The sequence below is a fragment of the Ictalurus punctatus genome, chromosome 1, assembly GCF_001660625.3.
Source record: "Ictalurus punctatus breed USDA103 chromosome 1, Coco_2.0, whole genome shotgun sequence".
NCBI classification, from domain to species: Eukaryota; Metazoa; Chordata; class Actinopteri; order Siluriformes; family Ictaluridae; genus Ictalurus; species Ictalurus punctatus.
In genome coordinates, this window is record NC_030416.2 from 34,561,703 (window position 1) to 34,580,276 (window position 18,574).

Genomic DNA, 18,574 nt, shown 5'->3' on the forward strand with positions numbered 1-18,574 from the left:
AGTCTCTCGGTGTGAGAAGATGGATCTCAACGTCATGTAGGCGCTGTTGGAAAGGGGTCAGATATGCAGAGGATGCTGGATACGTAAAGAATGTTCAGGCTTTATTACGTCGCCATATTCCAGAGGAGCATTGTGTGTACGTTTTAAGTGCAATTGCAATTTCCCTCTCAGGCAGCAGAGGGCTCTTAAAACTACAGATTGCTCCTTTAATAAAGAAGGTAGACGCGTTGGGGTATTTAGGTACACGTTTGTGTAATCCGGGTCATTAAAATGAATGTCAGACAGAGGTTTTAAACATATACATTTTACCAAACTGAGCAAGGATCAGAGCGCATCCTTATCTATATCCGCTTGCCCTATTTTTTTAAGGAAGGTCTGCAAAGGAATATCAGGAATTCTTTACGTCTTAATCTCCAGAGTTGTAGGGGTGTGTGTTTGTGTGTGCTGATGGAGAATTCCTCTCTCTCTCTCTCTCTCTCTCTCTCTCTCTCTCTCTCTCTCTCTCTCTCTCTCTCTCTCTCTCTCTGCCTCTCCCCTTCTCCCCTCTCTCTGCAGGAATGGTGTGGTCAGATGTAAAGCGTCTGTGGTACGAGGGCCTGGAGGACTTCCTGGAGGAGTCGAGGAACCATCTGAGTTTTGTCATGAACTCTCTGTACCTGGCCACCTTTGCGCTTAAAGTTGTGGCTCACAGCAAGGTTCGATATTAAAGGAGACACTCGTCCTCAAACGCTAACGGCACTAACAATGAGAAAATGCTAGTAGGGAGCTCTTTTAGATCTTAACACACCACACCAAGGGATCTCTGAACAGCGCACAGACACTATACACTAACACACTCGTGCAGTTAACCAGTCAGTCAATCGTGTGTAAGAAGTGGAATTTATGTAGTCGTGTAGATACAGGTCAGGAGCTTCAGGGGGAAAACGTCTGGGTTATGCATGTAACCCTGTTCGTAAGGAGGTGTTACGTTGCGTGAGCTTCACGCTGTGGGAAGCGGCCTCGCGCGAGACCAGTATCTGAAGTCTGTGTGAAATCACGGCTGTTTATAGGCCCGCTGTTGTCAGGTAACGTGTCAGTTTCGCACATCACGTGACTATAAAAACGGCACCTGTGAACCGTGCCGTCAGCCTTATTATATTCAGTGAGACTGCAAGTCGGTTGTTTGTGTGAACGCTCGCAAAAAGACTCTTCAATTCCTCTCTATTTAAAAAAAAAATTCTCTTTACTTTTCTGTCCCTTTAAAAAAAAAAAGAAAAGTTTGAGAGAAAATTCAGGAAGTTTTTCATGCCTTACTCTCGTTTTTTTTAGGGGGTTGGACGACATACTTTTTGTGTGAAGTGTCTGGGGGTGGAGCATGCCATAGCAGCCCTTGAGGGGGCTGACCGTGCATTGTGAGTGCTTTACAATCAGACAGCTCCGTTTGTGGCTCGCTCTCTTCTCGGCCGAAGGGAGTTGGGTTTCAGAGCCTCGCGGATCTGGGTCCTGGGAATCCCGTATGAATCTGGAAGAGGAGCCGGAGACGAGCGCTGGTCTATCTCTCGCTCTGTCTTCTGGATTTTGGAGCTCGCGTCGCAACTCCTCCTTCCGCTATGGGAAGCCAACCCACCCTCTCTGACTCCCAGCAGCCAGAAAGGGGGAGCCATTCCACCAAAAACTCAAGCGTATAAAGAGCTGCTTGAAGTGATTACTGGGGACATAGAAAAACTTGATCAGGACTGGCCCGGGGAAGAACCCTTATGCCCAGAGGCACAGTGAGACCACGCGAATCATAAACGATAGAGATTGCTTCCACTATCCACTTAGAGATGCGCTGCTTAGACAGAGCATCACCTCTACTGTCGCCTCCAAAGCAGACCAGCAATTGCTCCGGCTTACGCCACTGGCCAGAGCAGTGGATGTAAGTACAGAGAGCCCTTACTGGACACAGTAGGTGCAACTTCTGAATTCATTCTGCTGCTACCATCATGAGTTCCATCATCAATAAAGATTAGTGAACCTGTTCCAGAAGCAGCTATGCAACCCCAAGCCATGACACTACCTCCACCATGTTTCACAGATGAGCTTCTCTGTTTTGGATCATGAGCAGATCTTTTCCTTCTCCACACTTTGGCCTTTCCATCACTTCGGTGAAGCCCCTCAGTCGCTCTAATATTTTTACTTGGGAAAAAAAAAAAACGGGTGGGTTCAAACAAAAGGTGCCGTGTTGTTAGTTGTTTAACACCTCTAGAAGTAAATATGAGGAAATGAAAGCTGAAATTCTGTTCTATCGTCTTATATTCATCTTCTGATCTCAAACTCAACTGTCTTCAGCGTATAACGAAACAAAAGAATAGAATTGGCCTTGCTGTTCCAATAGTTTCAGAGGGGGCTGTAACCATTGAAATGATTTTCCCTCTCTGCTCTCGCAGACATATGGAACCTGGAATAGTGGATTAAGCTTTAGTGTAAGAGTGGCTGCTCTGACTGAAACTTTTAATCCTCTGCACATTACCCACAAACCTCTGAAGTGTAGCTTTGGCATGTAATATAGCGTCGGTAAGTCTCACACCGAATCTGCTGGTGTGCGCCTGCTTCCACATGTTTTTTCACTGAGAAAGTGCAGATAAATGTGTGTCTTTTCCTGAATGGGTTCAGTTGCTGCTGGAGATCTACACATCCAAAATAGCTGTGTTTACAGTATGTACAGGAATAAAACCCTTTGTGTCATGCTGGTATGCGAAAATAATCAACGGTGTGATGAGGTGGCGTTACCCTGTAGTTGCTTTTTATAATTTCATATAACAGCACCTTCTGAAGTGTTTTATTCCTGTATGTGCAGATGAGTAACACCTTGTTTATAGGCATAAAAGGAGGGATTTTGCCAGTGGTTATAGTTTTTTGTTTATTAAAGAGGGACATGTTGTACATTTTAACCATCTATAGGTCGAGGGAAAAGCACCCAAGTTGCACAGGCACCCTATTGTTATTCTACTTTTTCTTATTATTCTTCTTCTGGTAGGGTGTCTATGGCAGCCCATAGAACCGTCTGGTAAAAAGTTGTGAAAGTGTGAAATCTGGCACATTGGTTGGGGAGGGTGTAAGGAACATTCTGACCAAATTTGGGCCAAGTGCTGTCGTCTCTCTAACACCACCATTAGGTCAAATTTGGGCCTAATTTGGAAGCATGTTTACGGTCGTAACTTTTTAACCGTGTGTCCAAAGTTTAAAAGCCAGGCGTCACTGGATTTCTTGGGCCGAGGCGAGTTCAATGCGCTATGACGTCGATTTCTACCCAATTAGATTTTCCGCTATCTTGGATTTTGTCAAAAGCTCTCATGAGCAAATCGGACATACACCATCTTCTGAGTAAGCTTCACAGAAATTCTCAAAAGCATGTTGAATATTCCAAACGCTTTGCCCGTAATGGCCCAACGAATCTGACGGCAAAGCCACAAAACAGGAAGTGAGGCTGTATCTCAGATTTTGCACACTGACCAAAAACTTGGTAGGCATACTCAGGACCGTGACCTGAGGCTATGCAACAAATTTCGTGCCAGCACCACCTACTGGTCAAAAGTTACAATAACATGCTAAAAATGCTTCCGTCTAACTGCTTTTTTTGCTACTCCTCCTCCAAATTATGTCCAATCTTCACCACGTTCTCCTGACATCATCTTGAGACCCGTCTGAACAAAACATATCAAAGGAACTCTGATATTTGAAACCATTCTCCCATAACAGACTGGCAAATGCATGAAACTACAAATCAGTCTTGACTCCCTTTGCCTATAGTTACGGCTTTGCCTATAGTTACTGCTTATGCGACAGATGTAGCGCGTCTGTGAATGTGCGGCTCAGAGAGTCTGGATGCTTGGCCCCTGAAAATGCAGTTTTCAGCTTTAATTCCATTTAAATGTTGTCTATGAAACAACTTAGTTTGTTATCGGCAGCCTTTGACGCTAACGAGAATTTTTTTTTTGTAAATTGCAGATAAACCTCAAAGTCCCTAAAGTCATAAAGTCTTATGACAAAAATGACACCTTTTCATTTTTGACTTTTTGATAAAGCACTAGCTCTGGAGACTAATTCCAAAAATAACTATAGGCAAAGGGATTCAGAGCCATAACTATAGGCAAAGCGCTCAATCACATCTGTGGTAATGCCTTCTTTTCTCCTCAGCTTGCTCTGCACTTGAGATACAAATCCCACAGACGTCACATCCTTACTGTTATATACTGTACATCTCAGATACAGAAAAGCTCACGGCTGATTATTCTAGTTTTCCAAAAATGTGTGTGTGTGTTGATTTAGTTTAAGAACGGGAATGTTGACCGGAAAGACTGGGACGCCTCTCACCCCATCCTGGTGGCCGAGGGACTTTTCGCCTTCGCTAACGTGCTGAGCTACCTGCGTCTCTTCTTCATGTACACCACCAGCTCCATCCTCGGCCCTCTACAGGTAAACACCAGCAGCGCTGTGTACCGTATACACAGGTACACACACACACACACACACACTCTCACGGCTCTGTGCACAGACACCCGCTACCAGCTGTGTTTATGTACACCTCATCACCACACACTTGGAAATAGTCTAATCTAATCTCTATCCTCTGCATCTGTCGAGTTCGTGTGATTACCCCAAAGAGTCTGTTGTTGAATCCTGTAAATAAGCATCACGCAAATATATCACGTAGGTTAAACCTCTAACAATTAATGTCACAACTCCTTTCCCCATGTGATGAGCACTGCTCTAATTTGTCTTGAAATCGCAACCTTTACAGTACTTTTATTTTGACATTCCTTTTTGCGTCCCTTGTAGAATGAGATTTTAACAAAACGCTCTCAAGCAGCGCTGATAAATCCTTAACGGGCATGCGCTCACTTTTGAAAGCCTATACGAGCTACACAAAGATTTACAGTGATCGTAGGTCTCCTTTAGCTTTTAGATCCATCTATTCCAGCAAAGACATTTCCCTTTAAAAGCTTGGTATTCCACTGTAGTTAGAAACGAAGCAGTGGAAATACTGTACACAGTGTACAGCGTTTAATGTGTGGTCAGATGCTCTGTAGATTAGATCGTTAAAAGAGAAATCTACGGCTCCTATGGTTTCCCGTTCCACTTAGCCATTTAACGTTTTTAACAAAAAACCTTCACAATATTACTACAACAGCACTGTCGAATTCTCCGTTCTGATTGGTCAGAAGGTCCTGATTTAATTTTCTATATCGGCAGCTGCAAATCGCAGGTTTACTGTATATTAATTCACTCGTTTCTATAGTAACAACTTATACAGGGACTTGTATGGCAAATCCTACACGTAAGCGTATAAGAAATGCGTGTAATCATTGATATAGTTATTGTGGTTTTTCTTTTTTTTTTTTTTTTGTGGAAGGAGTCTCCAGTGTCGGCACTTTGTAAGAGTAAAAAGCTGTAGCGTTAAGAGTTTACGTGACTTGACACGTCTTATTAACTTCAAGAGAGAGAGAGAGGAGTCTGTTTATAGCTGGTACAATATAAATGAGCTCGTTTCAGAGACGTTCCAAAACATTAAACATGATTATAAATGGATAACAGTGTACAGTTGTGTCATTCTTTAATAAATTAAGACAATTGTAAATTTCTGTGGTATAAGAAGAATAAAACACTTTGGGTTTATTATTATTATTATTATTATTATTATTATTATTATTATTATTATTATTATCATTATTATTGATTATTGATTCATCACTGATTATTTTCCTATAACAGAGCACCCCCAAATATTTGACTACTTACATGACTAATATATATATATATATATATATATATATATATATATATATATATATATATATATATATATATATATATATATATTCTCTACTTAATGTTTGACAATTGAAGAGATTTTAAGAAATGTTTTGGTGGGGAAAACCCCCCAAATCTACACAATTATACATACTAATGTATTCAATCAGCTAATTCATCTGTTTGTTACATTAATTTTAGCTTCAAAGCTAATGCGGCTAACAATGGAAGACTTTCGATTTTTCACTGATCTTGCTTTCACCGATGTAATGCTACGTAACCTCATTTTGGTCAAACGGGCAGGGGATAAGGGGTGGAATTATTGCGAAATTCACTCAGATAGAAGAACATGGAAGGATAATCCAAGATGGCCGCCCTCATACGAGGTGAAGCTACACTGTGAAGTCTAGCTCACGGTTTATAGATGACAGTACGTCCCACTGTGTCCTAAAGCACAAGTCTGAGAACTGGACGAGGTTTTGAGGAAAAGATATTTACACAAAGACTTAGCTATTAGCTTTGTAGCTTTGGTGCAAAACTAAAGAAGCAAAATTCAGACACCAAACATGTCTTTGCTAATAGACTGCATTTGAGAGGAACTGTAAAGAGGAAATCGTTCTCATATTCGATCCTCGGCCCAATTGAGAGTTCCTGCGTCCACCATTTTGGATACCTGCGTCTGCCTTATTTGTACTTTAGCACATAGTAGGTGTGGAGTGAATCAGCGGAAGCTAACTAACATAAGCAGATGCTAACATATAGAGCCATGTAGAGTGATTCTGAGGTACATTATTAGCATTTAGACGCCTGACAGACATGATCGAGCTTGTATTTAGATTGTGTTTCCGCTTAAGACTGCTCCATTCCGGCTTAACGCTAGTCATCTTCCCGCATGTAAATCTACGCTAGCTCACATATGATTATTACAATCCATCAGAATAGCAAAGCAGAGGAAAAAGCACATCTTTGTTTCTCCGCGTTTGATGATGTAATGCCCATAGGATCTGCCTGATAACCAGACGGATTCTAGAGAAATCTGCCTTTCTGTCTCTTCTGTCAAAGTCGATCCCCTTTTCTTTCCTTTGGTCTTTCGTTCTCTGCCAGCTCTGTGTCTGATCTTCGTGGGTCTTTCAAGGTCGCGCACAAAATAGCACGTAGACGTTTGGGTATTCCGCAGATTCCATGCAGATTTGTTGCATGAAGTCTCTTTCTCAGCATGTGAAATCGCAGGCACACTACAGCTAATGTCATGCTGTTTTTGGATGTGGCATTATTTTAAAACAGCGGGTTAACTGTGTGCTGAGTGACGTGGTGGTGTTTATAGCTATACCGGTTATTTTGAGTGTACAAATACCCTTCACCGTGCTGTCTCTGTTCGAGTAGACAAGCTCACGCCGTGACATCACTGCTTGGCATTACAGCATGGAAATGTGCTCAGAAATATGGAAGGAATTTCCCTCTTTCTCTCTCACACACACACTCACACTCACTCACATACAGACTTCTCTGTTTTTCTCTCGGCTCATACTTGTTTAGTGAGACCTCAGACATCCAAAAATTTTGCCTCCACCAATATTTTTACACTTCATCAGAATATCACTACACAACTTAAATATTACAGCTGCTGAGCTGTAATATTTTTCATTAACATGCTCATAAGTTTGCGTCCCCGTTTACTTTTGACCTTTAATTCATTTTTTTTTTTTTTTTTTTTTTAAATGTGCCTTGTTAAACTGTGTAGTGTAACATGTCAGGTCTCCACGTTCAGACCCCCTCAGAGTACATCAGGGTTAATGACAGATGAGGTGTTTAAAATGTCACCCGGAAAACGTCAGGTGGTGCAACCATACAATAATGAAATAAGATTCTACTTTAAAAATGATGTACCATTATGGAAAATGTGTAAAAAAAAAAAAAACATGACTCTTTTTATTGTTTGCATTGTGTAAGACGTTGTAAATTTTCTTTTCTTTCTTTTTTTTAGTCTTTAATTCAGACATTATTTCAAAGATTTAAAGATTACACATGGCCACATTTCAAACCATTTGAACATGATTTTTCACTAAAAGACTGAATTTTTTTTTTTTTTTTTTTAAACCCACAAAAACATATGAATTACATAAGCTGCTGCAGTTACAGTTCTTCCGCAGTTTGGTACTGAATCTAATCGTTTAAATCCGTGTTTTCTCTGGTTGCACCATTTAACTTAGTGGTTGTACCACCTGACTTGTCAGGTTCTTTTCAAACAAAACAGGCATCTGCTTGGACACCCATCTAAATTCTTGTGCTTAAAAATCATATTGATGTGTTTATTTATTAAATAAATAAACATTATTATAATAATCACTAACTTTAAGGGTTTTCTTGCAATCTTACCACCTGACGTAGTAAACTGAAACACATCGCTCAAAAAAAAAAAAATATATATATATATATATATATATATATATATATATATATATATATATAATTTGTGAAAGGGCTACTGACCTTGTCATTGCCTTGTCATGGTCACTTGAGACTTTGGCTGAACGTGGGTCGCGACGACGTCGCGTGACGCGTCTCGGCCCGAGTCTGCGGAAAAGCTGCTGTAATTTAGAAAAATTGCAAGCGCCTCGGAATATCGCAGCGTTCGCTTGATTTTGCCTCCGTTCCTGCGATCGGAATCCTGCGGGGACTGATTTATTAAACGCTTTCAAAAACACCACAAGAGCCGTACAATAGAATTAACAACTCAACAAATAATTACGCAGGGATAAGCCTGAATACATTTACCTAACACGGTCAGAGAAGATCAAATCTAATAAACACACCAAACAAGAAGATGGGCTAATAAATGAAGATTAAAACACAGAACTAAAATCAGGCAGAACAAGTTAATTAGACTAAAAGAAAATGGAACAAAGTAAGCATTGTGCAATTTACATTATGCAAAGCACCTCAAAAGCTTGAAAGAATAGAAGTTGGATGTCAAATCTGAACAGGCTTTGCCCCATGGTGTTCTTCCTTCTGCTTCATCTGTTTGTTTTGTTGATGCTGAGAAGCTTTGTTGAGGATTATCTCTACATCATGTATTCATCCTGTATCTGGTGTCTGAACGAACCCCACTGGGTGTTGACTCAGCAGCCTTCCAGACGTTTTCCATGGAAGGGCTGTTACGCCATGTTTCCATCCTCCCCCAGTGGCCGGTCACGACTGTCTGGCTAAACATTTTGGTTAAGATAATTCAAGAAATTCTGAATCACCTCTGAGTAAGACATTTCCTAGGGTTTGCCGTCTCTCTAGCGTGAGAGTGAAAGGTAGGATGTTTGTATAGCCGGATTCGTTTATTGTCAGCGAGGCCGTTCTGACCCCGTGCGCTCGGCCATCTGGATATTATGATACGTCACATCTAGTACCCGCTGATGCTAAGTCGGTGCTGCGGAGCAGCTGCGTGAGGGATTAGCCGGTCGCGAATTGCACTCGGCTCGACTTTCCTGTGACGGGAGAATAAATCAATAAATCGAAAATTGAAAAGCGGTTCATTTGAGCCTGAATCCTAAACACTGTCCTCCACCCACTCTGAAGAGTCTGAGAGCATGGCTCACTGTAATCGCTTACGATACAGCTCTAAGAGAATATAAGGAGGCTAGTTCTTCATACACACGGAATCTGCTAAATGCTAATAATGGGATCGAAATTGAACTGAATCCATCGATCACATGACTTAAAGTGGTGAGATTTGATAAACAATCACCGCTTATTCCGCTCGACGATGGCCGAAATCTAGCGGGTGATACTAAAAAAAAAATCTGCTGTATTAGAAAACAAGGTTGTAGTGACATCACTGAGAAAATTGTGAAGCTTTAAAAGATTCTGTCAGAAATAGTTTCCGCTTAGCTCTTGTTCGCAAACCTGTGAAAATACGTGTGAAAGCCAGTGACGTTGTCTAAAGTCAATGACGTTTCGGACTACAGTCTGAAAGCCAACGACGTTCTTCCCTCAACATCAGGACTTCCATATATGGACTCCGAGACACACCCATATTTCTACATATGGGCTCGATGCTTGTCCTGCGCACACAGCTTTGGACACACTGACACCACTTTCGACATAACTTCCGAGCAGGGGAAAGTTCACGGGGTGCTCAACTGGATCTGAGGAACGTTTTATCAAATGTATTTTAGGGGTGTTTTTTTTTTTTTTTTTTTTTTTTTTCTGTTCTAGCTTCGCAGTTGCATGTTTAACATGATGTCAAGTTCTGTAACATCCAAGCATCTCTTTATAATGTATTTCCTGGAACTTCAGTGGAAGAGACTGACCAAACGAGGCTGATTTAATCATATCGTGCGTCAAAATATCTCCTTTTTCGACTCTACTCTCATTTGCTGAACCTAGTCATACTTTGGAATACCCAAGTTTAATAAACAGCAGCTCAAAAATAGAACTTAAAATGCTTCCTGAGTTTACAGTCTATGTTTAAAAAAAAAAAAAAACCTCCCAGAATCCTTTTAAAAAAAGTTTTAAATAGAGAACGCCTTCACAAGTCTTAATTAGAGCTGATGTTTGCCTTGAGACTTGCTGTGATTGTGGGTCTGGAAATGACTAATGGCTGTACGGTCCGGCTGTGAAGCTGTATAGATACTGAATAAGTTCCTGAATTAAGCGTGTGTGTGTGTGTGTGTGTGTGTGTGTGTGTGTGTTTATGCAGATCTCGATGGGTCAGATGCTGCAGGAGTTTGGAAAGTTCTTAGGTCTGTTCCTGCTGGTGCTCTTCTCCTTCACCATCGGCCTGACGCAGCTTTACGGAAAAGACCAGAAGGATCCGTCCAAGAGCAAAAACGACAGCAAGGACTGCGAAGGAATCTTCTGTGAACAGCAGAGCAATGACGCCTTTCACACGTACTTTAAGTCTTTACAGCTTTATCCTCATTTATATAGCACTTTTCCTCCTCAAGGTGCCTTACCGCATGGCTAGGTTTGCCCGATTAACCGTAACCCGTGACATTTCGCCACTACTTCCTCCATCAGTAGAGCCGTCACATGACGTCGCAAAGTACTGAAACTGGTTATACTTTTTGCCCAGGTATCATGGTAGTTGAGGTGGGACGAGTGGGCGGAGCTAAACAATAGTACCGCTCATTGATTGATCAAACGCAGTCATCACAGAATGACCTAAAACCTAGTTGGCATCTGAGCCTGGAATGTCATTTCTACCACACAGTCATCTCCAGTACTCAGTTATTATTTTACGCATTATTTCATTCTAAAATTTATTATAACTTTTCAGTGTCTTTATTTACTCACATTAATATATAGTTGTTTTTTTTTGGTCCCTGATCCATCAAAAAGCTTCTATATTAAAGATACTGGAAAATGAATCTCAAGTGCCTTTCTCTTCACTTCGTGTGTTTGCTCACTACGTAGAGTATAACATTATGATATTATACACCCTACCTAGTGCGCTACACAAACCCTGCTTGAGATTATGTCATGAAAAATGAGATTGCGTCATTTATCGTATCTTAATCGTCGGACAAAGTTTACACACAAACCCGAGATTTAAGTATCGGCACCCTCGCTTTAGGGTTTGGAACTCTAACGATATAATATCAATCGTGATAAATAATGTCGCACAACATTTCTCTGGTTTCATGGGTGTCGTTATATATTTTTCTTCCGTTCAGTGATGATTAAACGCTCAGATTGGAAGTCTTTTTTTCCCCTCTGACTGTTTTGTGGGTTAGAGGTGCATATTGTGTATTGTCGAAATGTTTTCGAGTACAGTGACGTGATATTTTCGCCGTGGTTCTTTAAGCCGCTGTGTCTTTCCTTCAGGTTTATGGGGACGTGTTATGCACTCTTCTGGTACATCTTCTCTCTTGCCCACGTGGCGCTGTTCGTGACCAGGATCAGCTACACGGAGGAACTGCGCTCGTTCGTGGGCGCCCTCATCATCGGCACGTACAACATCGTGGTCGTGATCGTTCTCACCAAGCTTCTAGTGGCCATGCTGCATAAGAGCTTCAGACAGATCGCCGTGAGTGAACGTTTGACGTTTAGGGGACGTTTCAGTATGTTAGCCTCGCTAGCAAGCAACAAAATGACGGGTTTTGCTGCCATTCATTGCGAGATTGAGACTGAGATTTTCTCCATTCTATGCAAATTAGGTGTGACGCGGTGAAGTGGCAAATCCAAACGATTGGCTTGTGTGATTCCTAAGACCAGTCCTATCGCGCGTGTGGTCCGACCTTTCTTCGGTTCCCCGCTCGCAACTTTAGTTTTTGAAGCACGTACCGTAATACGAACGGTTTCGACATGAATTAGTGCACCGTTTAAATTGTGTTTAATTAAGAAACAAACGCAGAAAGAGATTTCGTAGAAAATGCTACTGACGCTAGAGAACGGAGCTGATTCTAACTGGGCCACACGTACACTCGAACCTCATGCCACTTTTTCTTTCTTTTTTCCCCCAACATTGTTTTGATTACAGAACCATGAGGATAAAGAATGGAAATTTGCCCGGGCCAAGCTCTGGCTCAGCTACTTTGATGATAAATGCACATTGCCTCCACCGTTTAACATCCTTCCATCTCCGAAGACGTTGTGCTACTTAGTGACCAGCGTGAGCAAGTGGGTCTGTTCCCATACGTCCACTGGAAAGATGAAGAGACAGAACAGCCTCAAGGTCAGTCAATGTCGGACCGGGAGGAGAAAACAGAATTCTAGCAAAGTCAAAGCAACTGGATTTGTTATGCTCTTGAAGGTGGTTCAATACATGTTGAAAGGGCTTCGTTAATTTAATTAAATGAAATTTATTTTCACTATTACACCTCTGTGACACGCCTGGTCGATAGAAAGGGGGTGAGTACACAGGAAGCAGAGCATGGAGGGGAGTGTTTACTTTTATTAAACTGTACTTTCATGTGCTGTGCCTATTTACCAAAAAAAAAAACAACAACAACAACAACACAAAACTAAAATCATAGCTTTTCATTTCATCTTTTCATCCTGGTCCGGAAAGTTAACGTTTAGCTTTGCTAGACTCTGGCATCTGGCAGCCGCATTTTGAAGAGGAAAGTCGGCAAATAAATTACACACACACAGGTGCAGACACTCATTCATTACCCGCTCGTTCTCTGCAGCTCATCTTTACATTCGCAGTCAGTGCTTTACCATGCCCCTGCTGCCACAACCACAAGTCCAGTCCTCCACTTACTACCAGTGTCTCAGCCAAGCCACATCTGCAAGTCAAATCTTAAATAGCCCTCACATCGAGTCTAATCGAGTCGTGGTATTTCCAAAAAAAAAACGCCCGGTCAACTTGGAATTCCTCCAGAGGAAGTAGAGAAGGTGTCTTCAGCACTCAACAAGTAAATAGAAAATCCATTTGTCTCCTTTTAAATTAGATTATAGAAGTATTTTGCTTGAGATCAAGCTCCGGAGACAGCTCTGAAGTCTTAATGAAAGGCTGTTGAGTGGTTTAAGGAAACGATTCTGTAACAGTTCTTTAGCCTTTTTGCACGCATCACATTCAAATCAAATTCACGTTCAGTTCTGAACTCGTACCGAATATGAAAGAAGACACGAATACTGTAACTTAAAAAAAAAAAACAAAGACTTAAGTGTTTGGCATTGGTGCGATTCTTTCATATTTATGGGAATATAAATATGCTGTCTTTTTGTTTGGGTTTCCAGCATTCCATATTAATGGCTGAGAAGTATAAGGTCAAGGAATTTGCTGTGGTTGTCCAAAAAAAACACACACACACACACACACAAAAATAAAAAAGCACTTGCAAGAGCAAGGAGATTGAACTGGATACTTCATTTGGATTATCATCATCATCATCATCATCATCATCATCATCATCCTGTGGTGCTGAATGTTCTTTCTGATTTGATTATTTGGTTCTGGTTTCCATGCCAGCTGAAGACAGAAAAGGCTCAAGGTCAGTGAGTGACGACGTGCTAGGTAGAGACGGACTTCTGGCGCTGTTTGTCCCTGATGTTACAGGATTACTTTTACCAAACATGGTCCTTGGCGTACAGTGAGTAAAAGCAGGTGCAGCCTTCCTGGTTCCTGGGTTTGATCCTGAATTCTAGTTACTCTCTGTGTGGGTTCACATGTCCTTGTGGGTTTCCTCCAGGTTCTATGCTGTCCTTCCAAAAGCAAGCTGGTAGGTGGATAAATCGCACCTAGGTGTGAATGAGTGTTTGACCGTGATTTAGCAGGACTATTTGTCCTTAAAATAGTCATTTCTACATGAACATTACATGACGTATTGCCTTTTTGGACTCACCTACTGTTATTCTCGAAAGTCATGTTATATCTCCAAAATCCTGAGGGAAAATAGCTAATATATAGCTCGTAAATAAATAAGCTCACCTCTCCATTCCTCTGGTTCTTCTTGGCGTTCTCATCTACATCTACAGATGCTTTCCCTCCAACTTTTCCGTCTAACCTGTTTGTTACCGTGACTTGATCACGTTGTTCTGTTTTTCAGGAGTGGAAGAACCTGAAGCAGAAACGGGACGAGAACTACCAGAAGATCATGTGCTGCCTGGTGCATCGTTACCTGACGTCCACACGGCAGAAGATGCAGAGCACGGACCAGGCGACGGTGGAGAACCTCAACGACCTGCGGCAGGACCTGTCCAAGTTCCGCAACGAGATGAGAGACCTGCTCGGCTTTCGCACATCCAAATACGCCATGTTCTACCCTAGAAGCTAAAGCCGTGACCCAAAATTGCCATCTAGCATGCCTGAAAACGTTTTATTCTACACACAAAGCCTCCAGATTCAGAACTTCTCTAAGATTCTTGATCATCACACGTCTTTTCTAAAAAGTGTCTGTTCTTTGGACAAAAGTATCTAATAAAGATTTTTTTTTTTTTTATTTTAATGCTGCATTTTACTTTGATTTTTTTGGGGGGGGAAACTGTCATCTTTGTTAAGCGCTGTGTTCCAGGGATTAGACAGAAAATTCCGGATCTTTCCAGACGGCAGGTTGATGTTCCTCATGCTGTGATATGACACACATTCAGGCTTTGAGACATAGGTGAAATATTAGAAATCCCAATGAGAGAGCAGAGTATATAGTCCAACTAACGCTATGACAACCAAACAGTTTTATTTCCAAACCCTCAGGAACATCCCGGAGTTCGTTTTATGTTTTATAAAATACTGCCAGTACTGCTAAAACTGAAGACGTCATGCTGAAGTTAAAAAAAATAATAATAAATTTTTTACTTTTTTTTAGTATAAGATACTGCATTACTACTCCGATCAAAGTCTCTATAAAATCAACAAAGGTAACAAATTACCAGGAACTGTTACTCATAGTTAAGGTAATCTCTGGGAATAATTAAAGATTTTAAGCACAAGATTTCCTCAAGGGATTTAAAATCACCATTAAACCATTACTGGGCAACTACAGTCCCTTCCAAAACTATTAGAACAGCAAGACCAATTCAGTTGTTTTTGCTGTAGACTGAAGTCATCTGGGTTTGAGATCAGCTTTTATTTCCTGCTATTTATATGTATGTGTTAAACAACATAAATCACAACACATTTTGTATCAGACAACCCTATTTGTAGGCGTGCAAAAATATTGGAATATATAACTGAAGAAAAACCCCAAAACAACAGTCAGTGACATCACCAACAACCTCCAGAGGGCAGGGGTGAAGGTATCACAATCCACCGTTCGAGGAACACTTTGAGAGCAGAAATATAGAGGCCATACCACGAGATGCAAACCGCTCATCATCAGTAAGAATCAGAAAGCCAGATTGGAATTCACAAAGAAATACAGACATGATCCACAAGCGTTCGGGAACCAAGATGAACCTCTACCGAAGTGATGGAGAGGAAAGGATCTGCTCACAAGACAAAATATACAAGCTCATCTGTGAAACATGGTGGAGGTAGTGTCATGGCTTGGGGTCGCATGGCTGCTTCTGGAACATTCTCGCTAATCTTTACTGATGATGGAACTCATGGTGGTAGCAGCAGAACGTATTCAGAAGTTAACAGGAGCATCTTGTCTGATCATTTACAGAGAAATGCATCCGAATTAATCGAGGAGGAACTTCATCATGCAGCAAGACAACGATCCAAAACACACTGCCATCTCAACAAGGGGGGAAAGTGGAAGGTTTGAGACTGACCAAGTCAATCACCAGACCTTTCACCTCCTGAAGAGGAGACTGAAGGGAGAAAGCCCCCGAAACAACCAACAACCTAACCTGGTAAAGCATCACAGAAGAAAAAAAACAACCGTTTGGTAATGTCATGAGTCTCAGCCTTGACGCAGTTATTGCAAGTAAGGGCTATGCAAACAAATATTAAGTGTTATTTACTTTAATTTACTTCAAGACTGATCTGTTCCTATACTTTTGCTCACCTACAGATTGGGAGGTCTGATACAAAAGGTTTTATGTTTTATGTTAAAACATCTAGATATAACCCAAGCTCAAATGTCTTTGGTGTACACCACAAACTGATTCGGCCTTGCCGTTCCAATAGTTCCAGAGAGGACTGTAAGTAATATTTCATTTAGGTTCTGGCCTACAACGAAGCTGTTTCAACGTCTACATTGATATAATCATTTATAACCTAGCAACTCAGACTGGATCACACCGAAAATAAGCTTGGATTAAACTTGGATTAGATCATAACGCATCTATTCATTTATAGCACGTAGCATTATTTGATTGATTTATAGCACCGTAGTGTTAAATTCGTCATTCTGATTGGTCACAAAGTGGTGATTAATTTCCCATACAAGCAGCTCTGACAGTAGTTCAGGCTGAAAGGTTTATATCAACGCGCTCATTCTAATACGTTATAGTTTTACGAGTAACATCTATCTCACGAAGACTTGTCTATACAGTATAATGGATGCTCCACATCTAAGATCTAAGGCTATCGTTAGGCTATCATCCAGATTAAAAACATGTTATTTAGCAAAGCAATATGTATAATCATTGGTACGGTGAAACTTTCTATGAGAAGATGTCGATCTAACATTTATGGAAGGAGTCTCCAGTGTCCGAGCTCTGTAAAAGTCAGAGGTACGACTGGAACTTTAATGTTTCCACCGTTTCGTCGACTTTGTGCTTGGCGGTTTCTCAAAAACAAGCTGAATAATTTTGTCTTGCTTACTGGTGACTGGAACTCAGTTTTTCGGGGGAACATTCCAGTACATTAATAGTAATTATAAAAGGACCAAACATACAAAGTTAATAAATGTTAAAAAAAAAAAAACTGTCAAATTGCTGTAGAATAGGATGAGTAAAACACCTTGTGGTGTACTCTTCTAGGAAAATAATCAACTTTAGGGTGGCAACAGTAACTTTTTACTTTAAAATTTTTTTATTTTTTTTTAATTTTTGCATTGGGCCGCAATGGATCAGTCCACTTCAAGTCCTTTATACACTAAAAAGGATTATACATTAAATTAATAGCCTTGTATACCTACAAACCTGACAATTCAGACAGGCTTGAAGCAAAAAAGAAGAAAGATTTAACCTGGATCAAGTTTAAATCAGACTTCATCTAATAATACAGTCGTACCAAACGAAGCGTTTTTGTTTTGAAGTAATCGACAATGCATTAAAACCATCATTCAGTCATTTAAAGGGAAGTTTTATGCCTCAGAATTTGACCTCTTGTTGAATACGGCATGGCGGACAATGGAAAAGAATCGGAGTTAATTCATGTAGACAGAGAGAGATCGTCAATGTCAAGCGTGTACGATTTGTCGAGCGTGTGATTGGCCACTAACGCTAATCTTAAGCGTTCTAACATTTCAGCAGATTCACTTGTGGAACCTGTTACAAATTTGACACCGTGTTGAAAAAAACGTATGAAGTTCGCAACAAAAACAGATCATGATTATTTTTTTAAATTTTTTTATTTTTATTATTTCATATCATCACAAAACAATCATTTATAAATGAACATTCACTATCTGGAATCAGTTCCATAGGAAAATATTTCATAATGAGAATCTCGTTTCGGATAAAACGTCTCCGCTCGACACCTCCGCGCGCTACAGGGTGATTTTATATGCGTTCGGAATGAAATCGTGTTGTTTTTTTTTTCTTTTTTTTTTTTCCTGCTACTAAATTATTGCACTTTAGTCACCACGTAATACGCACCTCGGATTTTATACATTCAGCCACGTTGAACGAAGGAAATCAAACGTACATAGTAAACACTCGTCTGGCTGAAAATTGCAACACTAACACCTTGGATTTTCTCCACACTTCTGATATCTACAGAAAGAAAAGAAAAAAATTCCCGTCCTATGATCTAGACTGTACAGAAAAAAAATGTAGCGGTAAACTTGCATTAACGTGCATGTTATGGTGAAGAACATGGATCTGAATGGCATGCTGAAGAAATCACAGTGGAAGAATGTTGGCTTGCATCAAGCTATGAAATACCTTGGATACAGATATTTTAGCCTCGACGCCGAACTGTCCAGGATTCACATTTCAATACACCAGCAGTCTTAATCGCAAAGTCTTCATGCTTTTTTTTTTTTTTTTTTTTTTTGTCATTTATCCAGAACTTTCCAGAACAAAAAATTTAGGCACAGCGCTTTACGTGATGGTACGCTGAGCACCTAGTATTCGATAATTACAAGTCATTTCTGGTACATATTTTGTATCTGTATCATTATTCGATTTTGTACACATCGTTTATAAAATATCCCAACAATGATTTCATCTACGCCCGGTCTCGATTCGTGCTCGTTCTAATAGTCCATAACGTTTCTACTTGTATTAGAAAGCATGTTGTTATTTAAGA

General features: G+C 40.6%; 1 protein-coding gene across 2 annotated transcripts in view; it reads left to right on the forward strand.

Moving 5' to 3' along the window:
- trpc1 (transient receptor potential cation channel, subfamily C, member 1) overlaps nt 1-14,655 on the forward strand; it is a 32,493-nt gene extending 17,838 nt beyond the window's left edge. For both annotated transcript variants that reach the window (XM_017491821.3, XM_017491903.3), the window contains exons 8-13: nt 556-695; nt 4,291-4,437; nt 10,463-10,653; nt 11,590-11,791; nt 12,245-12,439; nt 14,259-14,655. In XM_017491821.3, coding sequence (XP_017347310.1) covers nt 556-695; nt 4,291-4,437; nt 10,463-10,653; nt 11,590-11,791; nt 12,245-12,439; nt 14,259-14,486 — 1,103 coding nt within the window. In that variant the 3' untranslated portion in view covers nt 14,487-14,655. The remainder of the gene's footprint in view (nt 1-555; nt 696-4,290; nt 4,438-10,462; nt 10,654-11,589; nt 11,792-12,244; nt 12,440-14,258) is intronic.
- Nucleotides 14,656-18,574: the final 3,919 nt, after the last annotated feature.